General features: G+C 42.7%; 1 protein-coding gene across 7 annotated transcripts in view; it reads right to left on the bottom strand.

The window, feature by feature from the left end:
* Positions 1 to 821: 821 nt before the first annotated feature.
* Positions 822 to 24,326, bottom strand: part of snx9b (sorting nexin 9b) — a 32,581-nt gene continuing 9,076 nt past the window's right edge. The window contains exons 3-20 of one of the 7 annotated variants that reach the window (XM_036975943.1): positions 24,017 to 24,091; positions 22,754 to 22,870; positions 15,192 to 15,269; positions 11,791 to 11,968; positions 11,304 to 11,339; positions 10,592 to 10,715; positions 10,219 to 10,306; positions 9,943 to 10,068; positions 9,629 to 9,746; positions 9,321 to 9,451; positions 9,082 to 9,185; positions 8,889 to 8,992; positions 8,726 to 8,803; positions 8,523 to 8,599; positions 3,456 to 3,545; positions 3,066 to 3,180; positions 2,768 to 2,859; positions 822 to 2,438 (exon numbers count right to left, since the gene is read on the bottom strand). In XM_036975943.1, the coding sequence (XP_036831838.1) occupies positions 2,391 to 2,438; positions 2,768 to 2,859; positions 3,066 to 3,180; positions 3,456 to 3,545; positions 8,523 to 8,599; positions 8,726 to 8,803; positions 8,889 to 8,992; positions 9,082 to 9,185; positions 9,321 to 9,451; positions 9,629 to 9,746; positions 9,943 to 10,068; positions 10,219 to 10,306; positions 10,592 to 10,715; positions 11,304 to 11,339; positions 11,791 to 11,968; positions 15,192 to 15,269; positions 22,754 to 22,870; positions 24,017 to 24,091 (1,779 nt within the window). In that variant the 3' untranslated portion in view covers positions 822 to 2,390. The remainder of the gene's footprint in view (positions 2,439 to 2,767; positions 2,860 to 3,065; positions 3,181 to 3,455; positions 3,546 to 8,522; positions 8,600 to 8,725; positions 8,804 to 8,888; positions 8,993 to 9,081; positions 9,186 to 9,320; positions 9,452 to 9,628; positions 9,747 to 9,942; positions 10,069 to 10,218; positions 10,307 to 10,591; positions 10,716 to 11,303; positions 11,340 to 11,790; positions 11,969 to 15,191; positions 15,270 to 22,753; positions 22,871 to 24,016; positions 24,092 to 24,326) is intronic. The other 6 variants (XM_036975944.1, XM_036975945.1, XM_036975946.1 and 3 more) reach the window with 6 other exon arrangements.

Genomic DNA, 24,326 nt, shown 5'->3' with positions numbered 1-24,326 from the left:
ATCTTTTTGTATCCAAATCCGGCTTTAAACTTCTTCACAACAGTATCTCGGACCTGCCTGGTGTGTTCCTTGTTCTTCATGATGCTCTCTGCGCTTTTGACGGACCTCTGAGACTATCACAGTGCAGGTGCATTTATACAGAGACTTGATTACACACAGGTGGATTGTATTTATCATCATTAGTCATTTAGGTCAACATTGGATCATTCAGAGATCCTCAATGAACTTCTGGAGAGAGTTTGCTGCACTGAAAGTAAAGGGGCTGAATAATTTTGCACGCCTAATTTTTCAGTTTTTGATTTGTTAAAAAAGTTTGAAATATCCAATAAATGTCGTTCCACTTCATGATTGTGTCCCACTTGTTGTTGATTCTTCACAAAAAAATACAGTTTTATATCTTTATGTTTGAAGCCTGAAATGTGGCAAAAGGTCGCAAAGTTCAAGGGGGCCGAATACTTTCGCAAGGCACTGTATAGCGTATTTAACTCTTTATAGAGTGAAATATTTAACTCTTTCTGGGTGTAGAGATAGAGACCCAGCTGCACCTGATTTCAGTCAGAGCTGGGTGCAGGCAGAGTACAGGGTGAAAGACCTCTTTCATTCCACCCTCATAATCAGCACAAACACACTCTTTGACGCTCCGCTCTGCTGATAGACCAACTCATTTTCATTCCTATCCATCTCCACAGAATTTTCAGACGGGGCCTGCTGTGTGTGTATATGAGTGTGTGTGGGTGGGTGTCGTCCCAAATACACAAGTCCGGCAGAACAAGACATGACTCACTCACTCCCACAAACACACTCAAAGAAATGCAAACGTGTACATGGAGAGTACAAATCATTTTTATTAAATCAAACTTAAATTTCTCCTCTTTCTGGGTGACAACGTATCGCAAATATTTCTATACATAAAATAATACCTCAACAACCAAAAAGCACATGCATCAGATAGAATATAGATGTATTTGTATTTATGTGACGAGAATAGAAAGAGTGAGATTAAATAATGATTGAAGATTGCACTGCGGTATTAAGTGGAGTGAGGCAGAGAAGAGCTGTCATAGACACCCGGAGAAAGGCATGGCTGTGTCCCAATTGTCTTAACCACATTTCCTTACTAACCACTGCTATGTAAGGATTTGATAGGTGAAAGCAATATTGTGAAACCGCTCAGCTGTTTTTGAAGGAAAGAAAACAAGGGAGCAATTTACGAGTATTGGGACCCAGCCACCATGTTTGGCACTGGCTTTGGGAGAAGCATTGGCTCACTGATGTTTGGCTTCCATGGACGAGGAGTAGGCTCCCATTGCATAACCTCTAACATTCCCCATCAAGATGTGTCCTTCCAGAAGGGAGAAAAGCAGAACTCCATGTTTTTGGAAAGATGTGAAAAGTAAAAAAAATAAAAAATGAGGCAGGGGGGAATTAGCGAAGCATGCAGTTCTATTTTCTACAGAACGTCAACAAGGCACAGTGGCAGGAAAGGGTCGAGCTTCCTGTTAAGAGATCGAGGAAGTGAGTGAAGGAAGAGGCGGGGCACTGCCAGCAGTGTTCAGACACACTCACAAGCAAGGGGCGTGGTGACACACTCTCTCTCATATCTGCTGGAACTTAACTGACAAGGCATAATGCAACAACTCTACTCTGAACTGTGAGTGTGTTTCAATCACTTAAGAAAATCATATACACAATTTCTGTTGAAATGCTGTGATTAAAAAATGCTGTGATGCTGGGGTAAGGTCCAAAAGATGACCAGGGGATAATAAAGAACCATGGAGCATAAAACAACTTCCACAAAGGCGTGCTTGGTCATGAGAGAGATCCATAACACATCCATCCAAACATTACCAGAGAACCAAGGTAGGGAACTGTAGTTTTACTATAATGTGGAACTGAGGAAGTCAGTTCCACATGACTAGCCCATGGATTCAGTCAAACAAGGAAATGCAAACAGTATCCTCTTTGCCAGGGGAAGAGAGCTGCTCTTTGACCTCTGCATTTTGAGTGAATCACTGAGGCAGTGAGGGCAATGCTTAACTGTGCAATATGTTCAATGAGGGCCTGAATGTTTGTCATGTTACCCTGACCTGAGACACAGGAAGAAGTCAGTGTTGTTTCCTGTGGGACTGGGCTGTTTGGTGCTGCATGTGGCACCCACTGTGCATCAGGCACTGCTGCAATCCACCCATCTGGGTTTCGACTGTCTACACCTCTTCCTAAACAGTTCCTAGACTGTTTAAAACAGATTACATTAGCATCATTAGCTAACGACTGCAGGAAATGAAATTGCACTGAGCGCAAAGGGAAAAAGCAACAGAGTGAGAAATAGAAAAAGAGAGATCTCTTGGGTGTTAAGCTGTTTCTTGCATTTTCAGTCTTAGGAGGCAGGTTTACATGGTGGTGAATTGACTGTGTGCTTGCTTCAGCTTCTCAGCAATCTGCCCAAACCAGGAATAAAGAGAAAAATCCCATTGAAAGCCATGTGCTGAATGCCTAAATAAAAACATTCATCAGATTGAAGCATTGTTGATGGACTACTATTTGTATGTACAGATGCATCTATTCATAGCAGTCCCTCTCATAGCAGACCTTGTGACCAGGGTCAGAGACAATTGCATGTGAGCATGTGGAAATGACCCATTCATTAATATAATTTCAATGCTAGCAATACTCATTTGCTTTAGATCCACTGTCATTCAGGCAAAGAACTCATAGGTTTTCTATTTGAGAGGAAGAAGCTACTGACATTTTAAAATGGTGTTCTTACCGTCTCGTAGAACTTCACTTGCTCCTCCAGGTACAGCTGCATCACCCTGTTGTAGTCGTAGATACGGTTGCTATGGAAGTGGTTCATCTCAGCTGTGGGCGGGGGGAAAACAGGAAATCCACTGTCACGTGATTTAGTATAGATGATGGAACCATCTCTTTATTACGCCATAGGCTTACAGTACTTTGTGCTAGCACATTTAACCATTGCTAACACATTTAGCATTAGACCAGTAGCCTTACCTTGTAGTGCATATGACATGGTGCTAACACGTTTAGCATTAGACCAGTAGCCTTACCTTGTAGTGCATATGACATGGTGCTAACACGTTTAGCCATGGTCACTTTGTCTTGAGGGGTGATCTTGCTAGCTGCCACCAGCCGGTCTCCCTCCTTCACCTTCTCTATGGCCGCCTAACAGTGAAAAGACAGAGCAGTCTTCAGCTTTACACAAAATTCTAGGGATTCAACTTTACAGCTATACTGGATTAAACAGGGATCTACATTAATAGCAAAGACACTGTAGGTCCTAACCAAAATAAAATGGTTTTGTTCTTTTAGCAATGTTATTTTCATATGGTTGTTATTCTCTCGCTCTCTCTCCTCTGCCCTAGGCTCAGTATCATGTGAATACCAATTTCTCTCTCTCTCTCTCTCTCCTCCCTCCCTCCCCCCCTGTAGGAGCCTACCTTGTGTACTCCAATGGTGTCAGGGAAACATCCTAGAAGGCCTTTGTACTCATTGTTGTTCTCCATGAGGAAGTGCAGGTCTTTCCTGGGCTACAGAGAGAGAACATGGACAATTAGATATCAAATCACACACACAGCCGCACAACCCAATATCCCCTGCAAACAGAGCAAAAGCCAATTCACATTACACTTTTGGTACTGAGCCAGAAAAGCCAATGAACAAAATGAGTACAATAATACAACTGTGACATCATCAGAAAGAAATGTAGTAGCAATGTCTCAAATAGCAAAAAACAGGAAACCACTTAAAAACGATAGAAATATGACCAAAAACAGAGACAATAAAGGACCATGTAGGGAAAACAACATCCAAAAGGCGTGCTTGGTCATGGAAGAGATCCATAACACATCCACCCAAACATTACCAGAGAACCAAGGTAGGGAACTGTAGTTTTACTATAATGTTGAACTGACACACACACACACATTATATATATATATATATATATATATATATATATATATATATAGACAGCACTGTGTCTGAGTGCTAGTAACTACCCAGGACTGAAACTACACAGCTAATGATTGGTGGAGGTCAAAAAGAAGTCAAACAGAGTCTGGACCAAGGACAGAAACCTCTGGACTGGAGCAACACATGCTTACCAGATGAGTCCTCCATGTCGACGCTGCTGCGACAACATCAAAAACAGGGTGGGGCTTTGATTTCATTACAAACCACACTACACCGTCATGGATATAAATCAGAGAACTGATATTCAAACATTATGTTCAACTGAACTGTCAGAGGAACGTAGAGAACATATTTTGCTCTGGTGGCCTTAAATTTAGTGCTGGTGGCCTTAAATTAATGTCATGGAGTAATCATACAAGTCTTGACCTCTTCCCTTCAGATAACACACACCTCACACACAGGATGCTTAGTGAAAGGGTCAGAAGAAGGTCAGAACAAGGATATAAAACAGACACTGTGAGGTCACAGGAAACACACGCAGACATCCAGGAAGTGACATCAGACAGGAGCAGCTTGGGGCGATGAAGAAAAAAGAGAGACCAAAGGAACGGGAATAGAGCACAAGGCCTTTGGGGCTAAAGGAAGTACACAGAGCAACAGGAAGTTGCCCCCACTTGCCCAAAGCTGCTCCTCAAAGTAGACTAGCATACACTCCCTCAAAGGCTTATTTTGGATTCCAAGACCTCAACAACTGAGACAAAAAAAAACAAGGCTACATCTGACGTATAGCACACATTGCCTTTCAAATACTATTTACAGCCCTTGAGCAACTACACTCTCAACAGGAGACTCTTCAGCAGCCTCTGAGTGGAATAATCTGTCTGTGTTAAAACTATTCCCACTCTGAGTAGCATTAAAGGGAAGGTGAAATCCTAGTTAATGGATAGTGTGCTTGTGTGAGCAATCCCTCCTAGTTCCTTTGTGTATAGTGTGTAAACTGGATGTGTTTGTGTTCTTATGATTAAGTAACCAAATTGGCCTGCCAATTTAGATGTATCTTTTTTTATCGTGCCACATTATGCCAAACACTATCATGAAAGAGGACCACAATGGAAGTAAGTCACAGACATTTGTGCTTTTTTGTGTTCATCCTCAATGATTCTTAATCAATTGAATAATTTTGTATGCATATTGTTGGATTCTAGCTCGAAATATACTTTTACTATACTAAAACATGTTGATACTTTACATGTACAAGGAATGTATATGTTGGGGTCAATGAAGGGTGTATAGGAATCTGGTGTATGTCCTAAGGAGGGAGGTAAAAGGGCAACAGTGTAGTTAGTCTCTGTTAGGGCAGGCCAGCTGCGAAACTAGAGAGGAGCGTGGAATTTGGCTCGAGGTTAAGTCAACAGATGAAGTGAGAAGAAACCTCTGGGAGGGGGGCCAGAGGGGCCCACCACAACAGTCCTATCTCACACACACACTTCCACACCCACCAAGGTTCTAACATCAGGAAGGACCATGACTACACCAGTGAGAGAAACCAATTAAGTTCCTGCCTGGCGACAGAGATGTATGTATTGGCTATCTAGACGTGTAAGGAGTTGACCCTGCCTAGTAGGAGGTTATAAATATATGTGCTTGTGTAATCATGCTTTGTCTTTGCAGGTGTAAAAACATTTCTCATAAGAAACTAGCTCCCTGGTACACAGAAAATACCGAGCTCTGAAGCAAGCTTCCAGAAAATTGGAACGGAAATGGCGCCACACCAAACTGGAAGTCTTCCGACTAGCTTGGAAAGACAGTACCGTGCAGTACCGAAGAGCCCTTACTGCTGCTCGATCATCCTATTTTTCTAACTTAATTGAGAAAAATAAGAACAATCCGAAATTCCTTTTTGATACTGTCGCAAAGCTAACTAAAAAGCAGCATTCCCCAAGAGAGGATGGCTTTCACTTTAGCAGTGATAAATTCAGGAACTTCTTTGAGGAAAAGATCATGATTATTAGAAAGCAAATTACGGACTCCTCTTTAAATCTGCGTATTCCTTCAAAGCTCAGTTGTCCTGAGTCTGTACAACTCTGCCAGGACCTAGGATCAAGAGAGACGCTCAAGTGTTTTAGTACTATACCTCTTGACACAATGATGAAAATAATCATGGCCTCTAAACCTTCAAGCTGCATACTGGACCCTATTCCAACTAAACTACTGAAAGAGCTGCTTCCTGTGCTTGGCCCTCCTATGTTGAACATAATAAACGGCTCTCTATCCACCGGATGTGTACCAAACTCACTAAAAGTGGCAGTAATAAAGACCCCATCATAGCACTGAGACTGCACTTGTGAAGGTGGTAAATGACATTTTAATGGCATCAGACCGAGGCTCTGCATCTGTCCTCGTGCGTTCGGTGTTCCTCTAGGTTCCGTTTTAGGACCACTATTGTTTTCACTATATATTTTACCTCTTGGGGATGTCATTCAAAAAAATAATGTTAACTTTCACTGCTATGCGGATGACACACAGCTGTACATTTCAATGAAACATGGTGAAGCCCCAAAATTGCCCTCGCTAGAAGCATGTGTTTCAGACATAAGGAAGTGGATGGCTGCAAACTTTCTACTTTTAAACTCGGACAAAACAGAGATGCTTGTTCTAGGTCCCAAGAAACAAAGATATCTTCTGTTGAATCTGACAATTAATCTTAATGGTTGTACAGTCGTCTCAAATAAAACTGTGAAGGACCTCGGCGTTACTCTGGACCCTGATCTCTCTTTTGATGAACATATCAAGACCATTTCAAGGACAGCTTTTTTCCATCTCCGTAACATTGCAAAAATCAGAAACTTTCTGTCCAAAAATGATGCAGAAAAATTAATCCATGCTTTTGTCACTTCTAGGTTAGACTACTGCAATGCTCTACTTTCCGGCTACCCGGATAAAGCACTAAATAAACTTCAGTTAGTGCTAAATACGGCTGCTAGAATCCTGACTAGAACCAAAAAATGTGATCATATTACTCCAGTGCTAGCCTCCCTACACTGGCTTCCTGTCAAAGCAAGGGCTGATTTCAAGGTTTTACTGCTAACCTACAAAGCATTACATGGGCTTGCTCCTACCTATCTCTCTGATTTGGTCCTGCCGTACATAGCTACACGTACGCTACGGTCACAAGACTCAGGCCTCCTAATTGTCCCTAGAATTTCTAAGCAAACAGCTGGAGGCAGGGCTTTCTCCTATAGAGCTCAATTTTTATGGAACGGTCTGCCTACCCATGTCAGAGACGCAAACTCGGTCTCAACCTTTAAGTCTTTACTGAAGACTCATCTCTTCAGTGGGTCATATGATTGAGTGTAGTCTGGCCCAGGAGTGGGAAGGTGAACGGAAAGGCTCTGGAGCAACGAACCGCCCTTGCTGTCTCTGCCTGACCAGTTCCCCTCTTTCCACTGGGATTCTCTGCTTCTAACCCTATTACAGGGACTGAGTCACTGGCTTACTGGGGCTCTCTCATACCGTCCCTGGGAGGGGTGCGTCACCTGAGTGGGTTGAGTCACTGATGTGGTCATCCTGGCTGGGTTGGCGCCCCCCCCTTGGGTTGTGCCGTGGCGGAGATCTTTGTGGGCTATACTCAGCCTTGTCTCAGGATGGTAAGTTGGTGGTTGAAGATATCCCTCTAGTGGTGTGGGGGCTGTGCATTGGCAAAGTGGGTGGGGTTATATCCTTCCTGTTTGGCCCTGTCCGGGGGTGTCATCGGATGGGGCCACAGTGTCTCCTGACCCCTCCTGTCTCAGCCTTCAGTATTTATGCTGCATTAGTTTATGTGTCGGGGGGCTAGGGTCAGTTTGTTATATCTGGAGTACTTCTCCTGTCCTATTCGGTGTCCTGTGTGAATTTAAGTGTGCTCTCTCTAATTCTCTCTTTTTCTCTTTCTTTCTCTCTCTCGGAGGACCTGAGCCCTAGGACCATGCCTCAGGACTACCTAACATGATGAGTCCTTGCTGTCCCCAGTCCACCTGGCCGTGCTGCTGCTCCAGTTTCAACTGTTCTGCCTTATTATTATTGGACCATGCTGGTAATTTATGAACATTTGAACATCTTGGCCATGTTCTGTTATAATCTCCACCCGGCACAGCCAGAAGAGGACTGGCCACCCCTCATAGCCTGGTTCCTCTCTAGGTTTCTTCCTAGGTTTTGGCCTTTCTAGGGAGTTTTTCCTAGCCACCGTGCTTCTACACCTGCATTGCTTGCTGTTTGGGGTTTTAGGCTGGGTTTCTGTACAGCACTTTGAGATATCAGCTGATGTACGAAGGGCTATATAAATAAATTTGATTTGATTTGATTTTGATTTGTGTATGACCCAGTGGGTGAATAAACTTGGTTTGAGATTTTTCCTAGTCATCCGTTTGAGTTTTTACTCTGTTTGTTCAGAACCTAACAGTATCTTGTTTTTAAATAATCAAATAAAATAACATGGAAATTCAATTCTGACACTGAAAATAACAACACATTCTGATAATTTATTTTAACCCAGAGGAGATACAGGGTTAAGAGAGAGATCTACAGGTTATGACACGTCTGTACTGGTACTGTACCTGCTCAGCCACCATCTGAGCTATCTCCTCATAGGTCTTTCCTGCTGAAGTCATGGCATCGGTGAGGGTGGCCTCTCCTGCAGATACAAGAACCTGTTTTTTTTACATTACACGCAACAACACTTACATTGAACAAACTAAAACATACAGAGATCCATATATATCCCATTTAGTGGGGTAAATGTCTGTCCAAACAGGCCTACCTTGGTATCCACTGCTGGTGAAGACAGACGAGAGGTTCTGGAAGGCCTTGCCAATCCTCTGGTACTCTTTGGGCAAAGCTGAGGACACACACAGATTCGGTCATGTGTTATAACTATGTAGCCTGCATAGCTGCTGTGTAGTGTTTATGTAGTGCATACATACGTCCTGTGCATCTCTTCCAGTGCTCCTGGCCCACTGTGAGTAGATCCTTCACACCATCATCCATAGCTTTGGTGAAACGACTGAACTGATCACACTTCTGCTCCCTGTTACGCAATGGAAACAAATGAAGAAAAACACCCCATAGCATTTCATATTGTATATGTCTGCTGCAGAGTGGTGTGATGTCACTCACACTTCGATGGGGTCCAGGTCGGGGGCTTCAGGCTCTATGGAGGAGAAGATCATCACTCCCACATCCTCGTCTTTCTCTGCTTTTCTCTTCCCTGTTTTCCAGTCCTGCAACACACAGTGCTCAATAGCCAATCCTCAGTGTCACTACCAGTCCTGTACAGTCAGAGCTCCATGTCCAGTCTGATACTGCACCCCTCTGCTGTTTCTGGGGGAGGAAGATGAGGAAGACTCCTACTGTACCTTCTCGTCCTTGTAGGTCAGGAAGAGTTGGAAGACGTCACTGTTGGAGACCACAGGGTGCCGACACATCCTGGTCATCCAGCCCTGCAACCTCTCCATCCTCATCTTGATAAACTCCTCCTCAAAACGCCCTGGCAGAGGGGGAGGGAGAAAGGGAGAGAGAGCAGATATAAGCAGTGTGCATTGAAAGGAGCACCCCAGGCTCCACATATACCTTCATACATTAAGTGAACTCCTCTCCTATAGGATAGACAGAGGGTTTCTCAGTGGAGGAGAGAAGAGGAGAGGTTAGCAGGTCAGTCTCTCACCTGTGACCTGCTTGTCCGGTAGAGAGGGGATGGGGATGGCTGAACCGAACTTGTCCAGTAGCCTCTCATACAGCCAATCAAAGTGCTTGTATCGGTGATTGACAGGTCTGTTTGTGGTCTGCAAACCAATCACACAAAGTTAACATGCACTATAATGCCAATGGGTTGGCATAATATTGGCTTTCGGAAACTGCAGCTTTTATCTGAGACAGCTCGTTATATCAGGCATTTGGACAATGTATCTGTCCCTAGAAATGATCGAGCCAGAAACATTAATGACCATTCACATTGATACTAGTAGTGGTCCCACTTACGTTGGGTATGACATGGTACTCGATGTAGCTCTTCAGGCCGTACATCTTGGTGCCCTTCTTAGGGTCGGCTACGACACAGTCCAGCTGAGCCTCTGGATAGGACCACACTGGACCAACCTCCCCCATCTGAGACGGAGCAGAGACAACCCTACTAAATCCTACAAGATAAATCCTACAGCAATTTGAAAAGACTACAGTACAAAAAATTGCTAAACAACACAGCCAACCACACTCCATTCAATGTCCAGTACTGATGACGGTCCTCCACCAACTCACATAGATGGTTATCTTCTCCTTTCCCTTGGGTGGTTGCTTGCAGAGGAGGAACAGCTCAGGACCAGACTTGGAGAACCCGGGGAACCTGCTCAAAGAGGAACACACAGGGGTAAAGGTCAGGGGTTAAGTGTCAGTGGTTAGGTAGAAAGGGACACTTGACAGTCTGGAAATCCAACGGCAATGGTGAGTTGGGCCAACTATCCTCCGCCAAACGTCTCAGATTCTAAACCGCAAACTAAGATGGCCAAACTCTGTATATTGACTCAATGTTTATGTTTACCGTGGGTAAAATCTGGGTAAAAGTGGTCTTTAGGTCATGGCTAGTGTTTGTGGATTCAGTGTGATGGTTTGGAGTAGTAGTCAGCTGTCTTACTTGTTGAGGGAGATCTTCATGGAGGAGCCAGTAGCCCCTCCTCTCTGGATGGCCCCTCCATCTCCAGACTCGGAGTTCGACTTCACATCATCCCACTCATCATCCCACTCATCGTCCTCCGCTCCTACCCACACACAAACACACACCCTTAGTAACCAAATACATGGAAGAGAGATCATACAGCATAAAAAGCCTAAAACCGAGATCAGAGAACATGCACTAGACCAGTGGGTTTCCAACCTCTCCTCGAGGACCCCCAGACGTTCTTATTCCAGAGCTAGCACACCTGATTCCAATCACTAATCATTAAGCCCTTGATTAGAGAATTAGGTGAGCTCCTTAAGGGAAAATCTTGGGTGCCCAATGAGAGGTTTGAAGACCACTGCACTGCACTACCCCGTGCTATGTTTTGAGAGAAAAATTGTAAATATACTGTACAGTATGTATCCAAACAGAAACAACAAACCTATTATATCAGTCTAGATAATCAGTTAGATATATCCTCAAAACCAACCAATTAAGTGTTAAGCTATAAATACTGTGAATAGCTTTCTTGAGAGAAAATACACACAATGCAAACACATGCCTGCAATAGAGAAAATAATGTACATTTACTGGTTATACACATGCCAGACATTTTCTTAAAACAAGAAACAGTCAACACTCGCACAAACAGGGAAACCCTCCCAGCAGGCAATGCATGGTGGGATACCTGACCAGTCAATAAGGTAGGGATATGGATAGATATCTTTGGAAGGAAAAAGAAGAGGCACTTTGTTATTTCGTTCATTCAGTCAGTCACATCTTAATTCAGAATATAGTTTTAAAACGGGAAGTGAAAAACCAAAGCCAGCAAAAACTCTGCAAAGGCAAGTGATCTCATAACTATTGATGACAACACCGTCCCCTGTTAAAGACCACACCTAGAAAATGCATTGCAAAACACCACCCTTCATGTATGCCAAAGGCTATATTCTTAAAACCCAAAACATAGATATTAACAATGGATAAAGTTCCTAAAAAGAGGTATAACAAGGGGGAAAAAAACATTTCTGGAGACATCTTTCTGCAAGTCTTTTGCCAGAAACTTGCTAAAGTAGGTCTTCCCTACAGTATTACGAGCAAATTATTACCAAAGTGTTGAGGTCCATAAAGGGGCCCTCATTGCCCTTTAGTTCCTCTAGAACAGTGACTCTTACCTGGGCCCTGGTAGGCCTGAGGATGGCTCTGTGCTGTGGAGCCCCAGGGGTCAGGGGCAGCACTCTTGCCTGTAATGGTGCCTGTAATGGTGCCCTCTGGCTGGGCCGCCCAGTTGTTGGAGGAACCTCCCGTGGTGTCCTGGTTCCATACCGACCACGGGTCTTTACCGTTACTCGCCTAGAGGAGCGAGAGAGAGGAGAGAGAAAAATAGGTAGGGGGTAGAGGACAGCCTTTTTAACAATCAACCAATACTGGTTTTAAATGACTTGTCAGGGAAAGAAATTACAGGGTATATAACTTGACTTGATAGAAATTTGAATATACAGTGGGGCAAAAAAGTATTTAGTCAGCCACCAATTGTGCAAGTTCTCCCACTTAAAAAGATGAGAGGCCTGTAATTTTCATCATAGGTACACTTCAACTATGACAGACAAAAGGAGAAGAAAAAAAATCCAGAAAATCACATTGTAGGATTTTTTATGAATTTATTTGCAAATTATGGTGGAAAATAAGTATTTGGTCAATAACAAAAGTTTCTCAATACTTTGTTATATACCCTTTGTTGGCAATGACAGAGGTCAAACGTTTTCTTTAAGTCATCACAAGGTTTTCACACACTGTTGCTGGTATTTTGGCCATTCCTCCATGCAGATCTCCTCTAGAGCAGTGATGTTTTGGGGCTGTTGCTGGGCAACACGGACTTTCAACTCCCTCCAAAGATTTTCTATGGGGTTGAGATCTGGAGACTGGCTAGGCCACTCCAGGACCTTGAAATGCTTCTTACGAAGCCACTCCTTCGTTGCCCGGGCGGTGTGTTTGGGATCATTGTCATGCTGAAAGACCCAGCCACGTTTCATCTTCAATGCCCTTGCTGATGGAAGGAGGTTTTCATTCAAAATCTCATGATACATGGCCCCATTCATTCTTTCCTTTACACGGATCAGTCGTCCTGGTCCCTTTGCAGATAAACAGCCCCAAAGCATGATGTTTCCACCTCCATGCTTCACAGTAGGTATGGTGTTCTTTGGATGCAACTCAGCATTCTTTGTCTTCCAAACACGACGAGTTGAGTTTTTACCAAAAAGTTATATTTTGGTTTCATCTGACCATATGACATTCTCCCAATCTTGTTCTGGATCATCCAAATGCTCTCTAGCAAACTTCAGACGGGCCTGGACATGTACTGGCTTAAGCAGGGGGACACGTCTGGCACTGCAGGATTTGAGTCCCTGGCGGTGTAGTGTGTTACTGATGGTAGGCTTTGTTACTTTGGTCCCATCTCTCTGCAGGTCATTCACTAGGTCCCCCCGTGTGGTTCTGGGATTTTTGCTGACCGTTCTTGTGATCATTTTGACCCCACGGGGTGAGATCTTGCGTGGAGCCCCAGATCGAGGGAGATTATCAGTGGTCTTGTACGTCTTCCATTTCCTAATAATTGCTCCCACAGTTGATTTCTTCAAACCAAGCTGCTTACCTATTGCAGATTCAGTCTTCCCAGCCTGGTGCAGGTCTACAATTTTGTTTCTGGTGTCCTTTGACAGCTCTTTGGTCTTGGCCATAGTGGAGTTTGGAGTGTGACTGTTTGAGGTTGTGGACAGGTGTCTTTTATACTGATAACAAGTTCAAACAGGTGCCATTAATACAGGTAACAAGTGGAGGACAAAGGAGCCTCTTAAAGAAGACGTTACAGGTCTGTGAGAGCCAGAAATCTTGCTTGTTTGTAGGTGACCAAATACTTATTTTCCACCATAATTTGCAAATAAATTCATAAAAAATCCTACAATGTGATTTTCTGGATTTTGTTTTCTCATTTTGTCTGTCATAGTGTACCTAAGTGTACCTATGATGAAAATTACAGGCCTCTCATCTTTTTAAGTGGGAGAACTTGCACAATTGGTGGCTGACTAAATACTTATTTGCCCCACTAATACTGCTTGAGAAGAATGGACATAAAACATGAAACAAGGAAGAAAATATGGTGTTCTCACTCCAACCCTTACCTGGCAGACTCCCTCCCCACACATCCCACTCAAAATACAGAGTCAGGCAACACACTGACATGTGACTGTGTGTTGAATGGTATGGAAGTTGAACCCTGGACTTGCAGGTACAGCGTGTTTCCTCAAGTCACACAAAATTATGCAAAAACGTCTCTCGCGCACAATGCCACTCTCACGCTTATCTAAATAATTGAGAAATTCATGCCTCGTATTCAAGTCCAGCATTGTGACGCACTGCACTGTACCATTCAGATCATGCCAAGGCACGGCAGGATGCAGCACGTCACAGTAAGCATTTCTCCCAGTTATTTCCATGGCTGGAGGACTACATGTGGTGAAGGACAACACAAGCAGAACAGAAACACATCTCATGCGTTCTACAGTCATTCATTCACTGAGACTATAGAAGAATTTTGCATCAAGACAATCGACAGGATAACTGCATGCCATGCGTATGGGGCAGACGTTGACCATGCCGCAAGCATGTGTGTGTAGATCAGGGCTGTTCCTGGAGCGCTACCCTTCTCTAGGTTTTCACCCCAACCCCAGTTGTAACTGACCTGATTCATCTCATCAACCAGCGAATTATTAGCGCTAGATTAGGGTTGGAGCGAAAAACCTACAGGATGGTAGCGCTCCAGGAACAGGCTTGGAGAGCCCTGTGTGGATGTGTGTGTGTATGTGTGCACATTTGGATAGGAAGTTGCTGACCAAACATCTCCATCATAGGCTACTCACAGTAAGCCACAAAACAAACAGAGGGAGAGAGAGTACATTAGAGGACCACAGTGGTGGGGAACACAGGCTCATAGCAGCTGTAGTGTGTTACCACAGAACAAACTGCAGGAGTTTTGACTTATTCTGCTGAATTGTCCAACAATTTGTTTACAACATATAAAAACAATGGTAAAATTGAGACAAATGATTGCTGGCTCTTGCCTGGTGGGAGAGATTGTTCACTGATCACTGTAATAATTGATTGGTTATAGGGAACCGTGAATGTTGAGATCATTCGTTTGGTGTTTAGTGCTGGTAATAAGAAACATTGATCCATAGCGGTGCATGTTGTATCAGAGATGTGCAGATCAATTTCATTCATCTGTGATGGGATGCCCGTCTGGGGGTGTAGGGGGTCGGTAGGCTTGATTCGGCCTCTGATTTGGATGTTCCAGTTAACAGTTACCCTTATCAACTGGCTCCAGGTCAGTTGTAGTTTGATGGACAGAAAGTAAGTGGACCCTGGTTTAGGGAGTGGGGTGTAGGAGAGGGTGGGGGTGGTACAATCATGCTCTTGCAGGCTGAGCTGGGGGTGTGGGTGGGGTTGCAGGGGGGTGGGGCGGGGGGGGATTTGAGATGGGAGGTGGGGGACGGGGCCCTGACCACCGCTCGGTGCTGGTTACCTCGTCAGGGGAAGAGGAGGAAGGGGGGGCCTGGGTGTCGGGGGTGTCCGGCTGAGGACTACAGGCCCCAACATCCACCTTGAGGGGAGAGAAGGTGACATCATCACAAAGCGCCTGCGAGTAAAGGGTAACCTGGGCAACGCGGACCCCAAGCAGGGGCCACAGTGAAGTAGGAATATTTGACTCCCCTCTAACTTATAATAGGGGTACCATGTCTTCACAGTTGTATAGCTATCCCATTTTCCAAGAAAAATAAATAGCTTGCATCTAGCATACAGTGCCTTGTAAAAGTATTCAGACCCCTTGGATTCCTCTTGGATTTATTGTGTCACGTAGTGGGATTAAAAGGGATTTAATTGTCATATTTTGTCAATAATATACACAAAATACTCTGTAATGACAAAGTGGATAAGTAAAAAAAACATTCTTCTGAATACAAAATGTAATAACTAAAATATAGTTGTTGCATAAGTGTTCGGTCCCTTTGTTTTAGGCAAGCCTAAATTAGTTCAGGAGTCAAATTTGGCTTAACAAATCACATAAAAAGTTACATGGATTCACTTTGCGTGAAATAATAGGTTTGGTAGATGGGTAACAAATAGGGCTGTTGCCGACAACAACATGAAAACATTTTGTTTTTTTAATTGTTGACCGGAAGTAGTCTGTTCTTTCAAACAATCGATTGGTTGAAATTTTAAAACATGTATTTTTTTGCATATATAGACACACCCAATGTTCCCTCTAAGCTGCCTGCGTGTGCACAGTAGCCCAAGACTGCCACGCAGCTCCTCCGGGACTGCCGCGCAGAAATACCAGCCCACAGAGAGAAGCACAAGATTAAACTTCACTTTCTAGAGCAGTGGTCACCAACAGGTCGATCGCGATTGACTGGTCGATCTCCAAGGCATTTCTAGTCGATCGCCAAACATTTCTGTAAAAAAAAACAACGATAAAGCCTTGTTTTCCTCCTTTTTTTGTATTCGTCTCAGGCTGTTGGCGATAGATGCACCCGATTTAGCTTCCCTGCGCCAGGTAGGCGAACTGTTGCCATTTTGAACCATTTCATGTGTCTGAAGGTACAAACTCAGCCTTTCCAGTGGGCCAGAGAGCATATCAAGTGCACAATAGGTCTACCGCTGGCCAATTGGATGGCTCAGATGACCATGTCTACAGTAACGTAACAGGCATAAAATAAATCTACAGTAAAATTGATACTGTGATATTTCAAAACGTTTAAAACCATGACAGGAGAGACTGTCAACGAATACATGAAAGAGCTGCTGTTTGTGAACTCCTTCATGTTCTTACTCAGCACTGTCAACACTTTGTATTCAACACTTTTATAAAACCATAAAATGCGCCTTCTTCCTATTTCCACTCAGCGCTACAACAAGCACTGCAGCAGTAATGAGTAGGGAAGTGTATCTATAGGATTGCATTATTATTATTAACAGCTTGGGTCTTTTTTTTAATATCGAGGAATATTTAACTTTCTCTGTTCATAGGAGTAACAACATGAATCTGTGGAAGAGGCAGAAATAATGTTGTGCAACTCAAGTTGCCATTAGCTGGAAGACAGTGTGACTTTTTGGTCAGTGGAGGAAAGGAAGAGCGGAGGGATGTTGAGAAGTGGACCCTCAGTCTGCTGCTCTCTCCCTCTGCTGAGACTGACCATCAGATGCAGGCACCATCAGCCCAGTAAAATAAAAAATAAAAAGCTAATTATTTAAATGCTTACTCAGCTGTGCTTCACAAGTAATACAACATCAAATCTATTACTGGTGTGATCATATTAACTTTTCAAATGTTCTTACGTTACAGCCTTATTCTAAAATTGATTGAATAAAGCATCCACCGAGATGCTCGGCCAAATGGAGTTTGCCAAAAGGCACCAAAAGGACTCTCGAACAATGAGAAACAAGATTCTCTGTTCAGATGAAACCAAGATTGAACTATTTGGCCTGAATAACAAGCATCACATTACAGCCAGGCACTGCTCATCGCCTGGCCAAAACCATCCCTATGGTGAAGCACGGTGGTGGCAGCATCATGCTGTGGGGATGTTTTTCAGCGGCAGGGAGTGGGAGATTAGTCAGGATCGAGAAAGCTGAAAGGAGCTAAGTACTGAGAGATCCTTGAAGAAAACCTGCTTCAGGACCTCAGACTGCGGAGAAGGATCACCTTCCAAAAGGACAATGACCCTAAGCACACAGCCAAGACAATGCAGGAGTGGCTTCGGGACAAGTCTCTGAATGTCCTTGAGTGGGCCAGCCAGAGCCCGGACTTGAACCCGATCTAACATCTCTGGAGAGACCTGCAAATAGCTGTGTAGCAATGCTCCCCATCCAACCTGACAGAGCTTGAGAGGATCTGTAGGGACGAATGGGAGTAAAAGTGATACTTCAGTTTAATTTGCAAACATTTCTAAAAACCTGTTTCTGCTTTGTCATTATGGGGTATTGTGTGTAGATTGTTTTTTTTCCCTCACCAATTGAATCCACTTTAGAATAAGGCAGTAATGTAACAAAATGTGGAAAAAGTGAATACTTTCTGAATGCACTGTATATGGATCTGTACCATTTACTTTGAACTGGACTGTGTTTACAGCATGAGTGGTCGTGAGTTGATGCACTTGTTTTGAGATCAAAGTGAGAGCTGCATGTAGGTGTGCACAGTTTGTTCATATCCTTTGCTAGTTACTGAGTTATTAGCCCAGTTATAGATCACTTGTAGTCAGCAATAGGGGAGTGATTGCTTCCTACAAGAGCACAAAATATGTACATTTCTAGACATCTTTGAAAAGCGAGCAAGGTAAAGAGCTTTTTTTGTCATAAACAGGTAGTGTTGTATTTTGAGACAGTCTTGAATAAGCTAAGAAACCAATAGGTAGAGGGTAGCATAATTTGTCTGATTCTCTGTAATAACGGTATGGGAATAATAATGCATTTTATTTTGTAGTGGTTTCTTGCATCCCACAACACTTTCAGTCACCTTGTCTGAAGGACAAGTGGATTAACAGGTTCATGTCAAGCCCTGCATGCTTTTTTATTCTTCTCCAAAAGCCTCATGGAATGTAGGCCTACACTGAACACCACACAGTGGCTGCTACTGTAGGCTGAATGATTTCCATGTTAAAATGTTATGGGATGCACTCCATTGATTTTGATGCTATGCCACTCTGGTAGGCCTACATCATGATGAAATAGCCATAGCCACTGTTAAAACTGTAACTTAAAGCGGGTACAGACTCGGTGTTCACAGTAAACGCGCACTGGAATTTGAACAGAATTTGAACAACTTCAAGTTTGCACTCGGCATACCTGAAATTTGCTCAGTGCCGGAAAACAATTGAGGGAACATTGGGCACACCTGGGGTTGTGGCGGTCACAAAATTTGGTCAGCCGGTGATTGTCAAGCAAATAACTGTCGGTCTCACGGTAATTGACCTTTAATTAACATAAACACATTTAGCATCTCCTGGCTTTCACACATAGCCTACAAGCCATTTTAAAAAGTACAATAAATCCATGTAATATAGCCTACACCTACACAATAAATCCATTATTTATTTTAGACAGCTCTAAAGAAGCATGATATGAAGAAAATGTAGACTATTTCAGAAGAAAAGAATAGCATACTCTGAGTTGTCCTTATGTTAGGTCCTGATGTGGGCTACACTAGTTCATTTAGCAGACAAGATTTGCTTATAATTCCGTGGCATTATTTTATAGTATGAAGAATACAATTGAACAAAGTTGAATGAAATATAAATATTTTCTCCAAACGATTTAAGGGAGTGCGCACATGCGGCTATTCTGTGTTAAGAAAAAAATAGGTACTCCTATATGCTTAATATAGAGTTATTAATGTAACTTGTAACAGTGTGCGGCGCAATCTGAAGCGCCTCTCACTCACATGGCTGTCAGCCACTTGATCAGGTCTTTCTTACAGGCTTACAAGTGAAGACAGACACATCCGGGACGCAACTGCGCACGTCCTTTTCCAATTCCGAGGTGCATATTGAAGATAATAGAATAACTTTTCGTCAGCCAAAAAGACGAGTAGGCCTAACAAACGGCAAAAGCACTAGCCTATGTCAATCTACATAGCACAAAAGTCGACCTATTCTATTTTGTGTAATAAATAAATATTCCAAACATAGTCTGGGACAGTTGTGGGATGTGATAGATCCCACATTAATACAACCACTAGCATCAAAAAATCATTTTTAAGCAATGAGGCTGACGCAACAGATCAGAACGTTTAGCTTAACATGTTGATAAACTATTAGGCTACTTCTTCACATTAACAGCGCAGCAATGCACACATACATGGTAGTAGGCTATAAGTGCAAATGTGCCATTAGCGGGAAAAAAACATTATCAAAAGTGACCACAAAATGCAATTATGCATGTATTTATTTTATTATAAAAGGTGCATTTTTATGCTGAAAATTATCTACCCCAAACTTGAAACTCACACGTTAGGCTCTACACCCCTTGTAAAGCAGATTAATGTGCATCACTTTAAGAGGTTATTTGGCCAGCCACTTTAGTTGTGATACAAACCTTTAAAACATATAGGCCTATGGGCTAGGTTACATGAGGTTTGCGACCATGATTAGAAAAAGTCATTGCTTCTTATGCTAGGCATCATTTACAAGTGATAATATATCATATCAGTAATAGGCTAATATTGTCACCCATCAGACTATTCTTGATGTAATATTGTCTTTACATATACTAAATAATACATGTGTGACATTTGTTTTGATATAGAATAGACCATTATCACACACAGGGGCAGCGGGATTTTCTATAACATATGCATTGATGTCAAAGTGATTAGAGGGAAAATAGAGTGCTGAGTACCAGGCAGTTAGCAAGTTTGAAGGGCTACTAATGACCATCAGCAGCATCAGAGCTTGGAGAAGCCTAATTACCCTGACTAAATGGTCATGTGGAATTTGACTGCCTTCATGACTTGTGACCGCCGGTGTGGCGGTAATAGTCAACGCAATAGTCAACACACCCTTTGTGTTTTAATAAAATCAACTATAAATTCACATTGAGCTTGTCTGATGCTTTAAAATTGGCACATTTATATGCCTACATTAGTGCGCAGGCCAGCTAGCCTATAGGCCTAGTTCTATGGGTAATGTACATTGACAGGAGCGCTCCAAACAAAAGACAATGACTAAATTGACAACTTGGAAGTGGAATGAAATGAACCAAAAAGTGTTTCTCACAAGTGTAGCATAGGCTGTGCACTCTGGAAACAACGTGTCCACTCCGACAATGCGAACAGCAAAAGACTGGAATAATATATTGAGTACATAATTGGCAGAGAGAGTGCATTCTGGACAGAGATGTGCATCTTAGCCACACTCCCCTTCTTCTTGGACTGTACCATCCCCATGGCCTCTGCAATCGATTAGTTCAGAGGAGCTAGCCAACAACACACCTAACACAATAACTTCAAACTGAAGCTGGAAAGACCACAAACTAGCTGACCTTCGTTTATGTTCTACCTTTTATCAATTGACAATTCTTTGTATATATCCATAAAAATGATGTCAGCTGATTCATGATTTCGACTGGCTGAGAAACACTGCCTGCCTCTCTCTCTCTCGTCCCGACTCATTACTATGGAACAGCTGGAGATCGAATTGGAATATTGAAACAATGTTGCAAATGTCGGAGAGACAGACAGCAAGGTTATACAAATCTCTGCTGTTTAAAACTAAATGTTAGTCTAAAAGAAATATGAGAATGTCTAGATGCTTTTTATAGTGGAAATCAAGTTTATAAATTGCCTGGCTGGGCTGATGAAACACTGGATTGCGCAGTCAGATGGAAGAGTAAATAGGCATTTTAAAGTAATAGATTTAGCCAGTGGTAACTTGTGGAATAGACACAGGCTGGAATGTGGTTTTAACCAATCAGCATTCAGTATTAGAACCACCCGTTGTATAATGAAGAATTATGCTGTGCATTATGTATTAAACCACCCAGACACCTCAAAGATAGTCAGTCATCCTTCTGAACTGCTCAGGGAATGATACCATGAGGCCATGGTGATTTTAAAACAGATACAATGTTCAATGACTGATGGGAGAAACCTGAGGATAGATCAACATTGTAGTGACTCCACAATAAATTACCTAAATGACAAGGGTGAAAAGAAGAACACAAACATACTAAATAAATATATTGCAAAACATGCATATTGTATGCAACAAGGCACTAAAGTAATAGTGGAAAAAAACAATGTCAAATGAATACATGTTTTGGCCTTTGGGCAAATCCAACACCACACATCACTGAGTAACTGCCTCCTTATTTTCAAGCATGGTGGTGGCTGCATCATGGTATGAGTATGCTTGACATCAGCAAATACTGGGGAGTTTTTCCAGGATTAAAATAAACGGGATGGAGCTAAGCACATGCAAAATCCTAAAGCAAAACCTGCTTCAGTCTGCTTTCCACTAGACACTGGGCGAGGAGGTCACCTTTCAGAAGGACAATAACCTACAACACAAGGCCAAATCTACACAGGAGTTACTTACCAAGAAGTCAGTGAATGTTCCTACTGTAAGTGGCCAAGTTTTTACTTAAATCTGCTAGAAATACTATGGCAAGACCTGAAAATTGCTGTATAGCCATGATCCCCAACAGCTTGACAGAGCTTGAAGAATTTTAACAGAATAATAGGCTAATATTGCACAATCCAGGTGTGTAAAGCTCCAAGAAGACTCTTCGCTGTAATGGCTGCCAAAGGAGATTCTAACATGTATGGGCTGAGGGAGCTGAATACTTATGCAATGACTATATTTTAGTTATTTTATTAATTTACAAAAAATATATATAATTTTTCTTCCACTTTGACATGAGTATTTTGTGTGGATTATTGACAACAAAATGGAAATTAAATACATTTTAATCCAACTTTGCAACAAAATTAAATCCAAGAGATGCAAACACTTTTGCAAGGCACTATAGTTCCCATTCACTCATACTCACATTCTATTGTATTTTTCAATACATACACAATCACACAATGTAACCCCCTGTCTTTTGCGGAGTCCTAAGACCAATATCTAAAAACAGGGATCATTTAAAACCCACAACCGTGCAGAAATAGCTGCTCTTCCTTCTTCATTTCAGAGGTTCGGATGGGTAGAATAATATTCATTAGATGAATAAAAGACTGAAAGGTCATCCCTCAATTCTGCACTCTGCATCTCTTTCACTCAAAACGTCACACCACCATGGTATCGTTGGGAGCAGTGCATTGTGGTCTAGCTTGGCACAGAGGCCACTGTAGCAGGGAGGGACTAGTATAGAGTGATAAGAATTAGTAAGGGGTGAGTCACATGTAAAAGCAGAGGAGAAGAGACAAGGGAAGTATGATATAAAGAAGTATTGGTACAAAAACCCAGAGGCAGACAGAGACATGAGGTTACACCACAATTATGATAATTTAAAAGACATTAGCTCCTATTTGAAATGAAATATTTTCTCACTGTGGATAAACATGTCATTACTTCTTCAGTGTGCTACCTGGTTCTGAGTGGTGTTGTTGGCTGGGGCAGCGAAGGCGTCAAAGAACGATAGGTCTGGGGCGTGGGCAGCTACTGGGGCAGCTACATGTCCTACATTTCCCCCTCCTCCTGGGAGCTGCAGACAGAAGAGAAGCGACAAAGGAGACAGAGAGAGAGACAAACATATTTACAAACAACCACATTTTACACCTTCAAGTTCTAAGCTCAAGTTATGGTTGATTTATAGAAGGTTGAGTGGCTAACCACCTGGGAGGCCACTGAAATGGTATAGTGAAACTATACAAAAATAAATCCTAACTAACTCTTTACTCAGCAGAAGTAGCCCTGTTTTGTATACACCTCCCCCCCGAGATTGTAGCCTGGTGTACGGAGATAGAAACCACTTGCTTTAGAGACACAGTGAACTTTAGTCCTGCTGTTTTCACTGAAAATAACAATAACAGCATGTGGATATCAGTTGTCAATGGGAATATTATGACCCTGTGTGGAACCAAAACTATCTAGGACAGCTGGGGAGGTAACTAAGGGTCAAATAGCTGGTGGGAGTCTGCCCAATAGTAACAAACACGCACTTCCATCTTGTGAATAAAGAAAGTAAGCACTGATCAGTTAGGGTGATGAGTTTTTACTGGTCCTCCAAATACACACACACACACACACACACACACACACACACACACACAGCGTGATCTGTTACTGCTGTGACTACTCGGTGCTGTTTGGAGTAAGACTAAACTGTTTAGCAGACCTCTCCTCTCTCTGCCATCGACTGACTGGACAGAACTCACATCTCTGTCTTGGCTTTAAGAAGACCACAGAGTGACTCACCCCATACTGAAGTTGATACTGTATCACAGAAACACACTACTCAGAAGGGTCCCTACACCACTGCATTACATAAACATAGTGATACAACCCCCAGTCCCGAAGGAGGTATATCCTGTCCTGGTTTCCCAAAAGCAGAGAAACTTGGCGAGAGCTGCCTTTTCCTTGACCCCCTTCCACAACCCTGAGCCCATTCCCATTGACAATCCCAGTAACACGACACAAGCTATTTATCCATGTGTAGTAACACTGTAGGTACACTACTAACAGGTTCAGGCTACAAGGTGAATGCAACTGGTAAAAAAAGAAAAAGAAAAGTCAATTATACATAGAAGATTTAAAAAACGGTGAAACAATATATGAGAAGGAATAAGACATTGATATAAAGTGTAAATGAAGCCAGTTCCATCAACAACACTTCAAGCCACTCCCTAACCTCAATGTAGTCTTCTGGCACTAGTCCAACCTCTCCTCTGGAATTCTGTGCTTCTATCCAGCCTCCTCCAACACCCTGAAACAAAACACACCAATAAGAGAGACTGTGATTGGCTTTGTGAGAAGAGAGTGTCATGATATGACGTGATTGGCTGATGACAGATTTGATGATGAAACAGTTAGTCACTGCAGTGACCTTTGAACTGCCGTTCCCGCATGATAGCAGTGACATCACGTTGGCTCATTATACTACAGAGAGGAGCTTTTATTGTCTATGTGATCATGTGAGATATTGATCATGTGACTTTACA

This window comes from Oncorhynchus mykiss, chromosome 4, assembly GCF_013265735.2.
Source record: "Oncorhynchus mykiss isolate Arlee chromosome 4, USDA_OmykA_1.1, whole genome shotgun sequence".
In the NCBI taxonomy this organism is placed as follows: Eukaryota; Metazoa; Chordata; class Actinopteri; order Salmoniformes; family Salmonidae; genus Oncorhynchus; species Oncorhynchus mykiss.
This window is presented reverse-complemented; position numbering and strand designations above follow the sequence as displayed.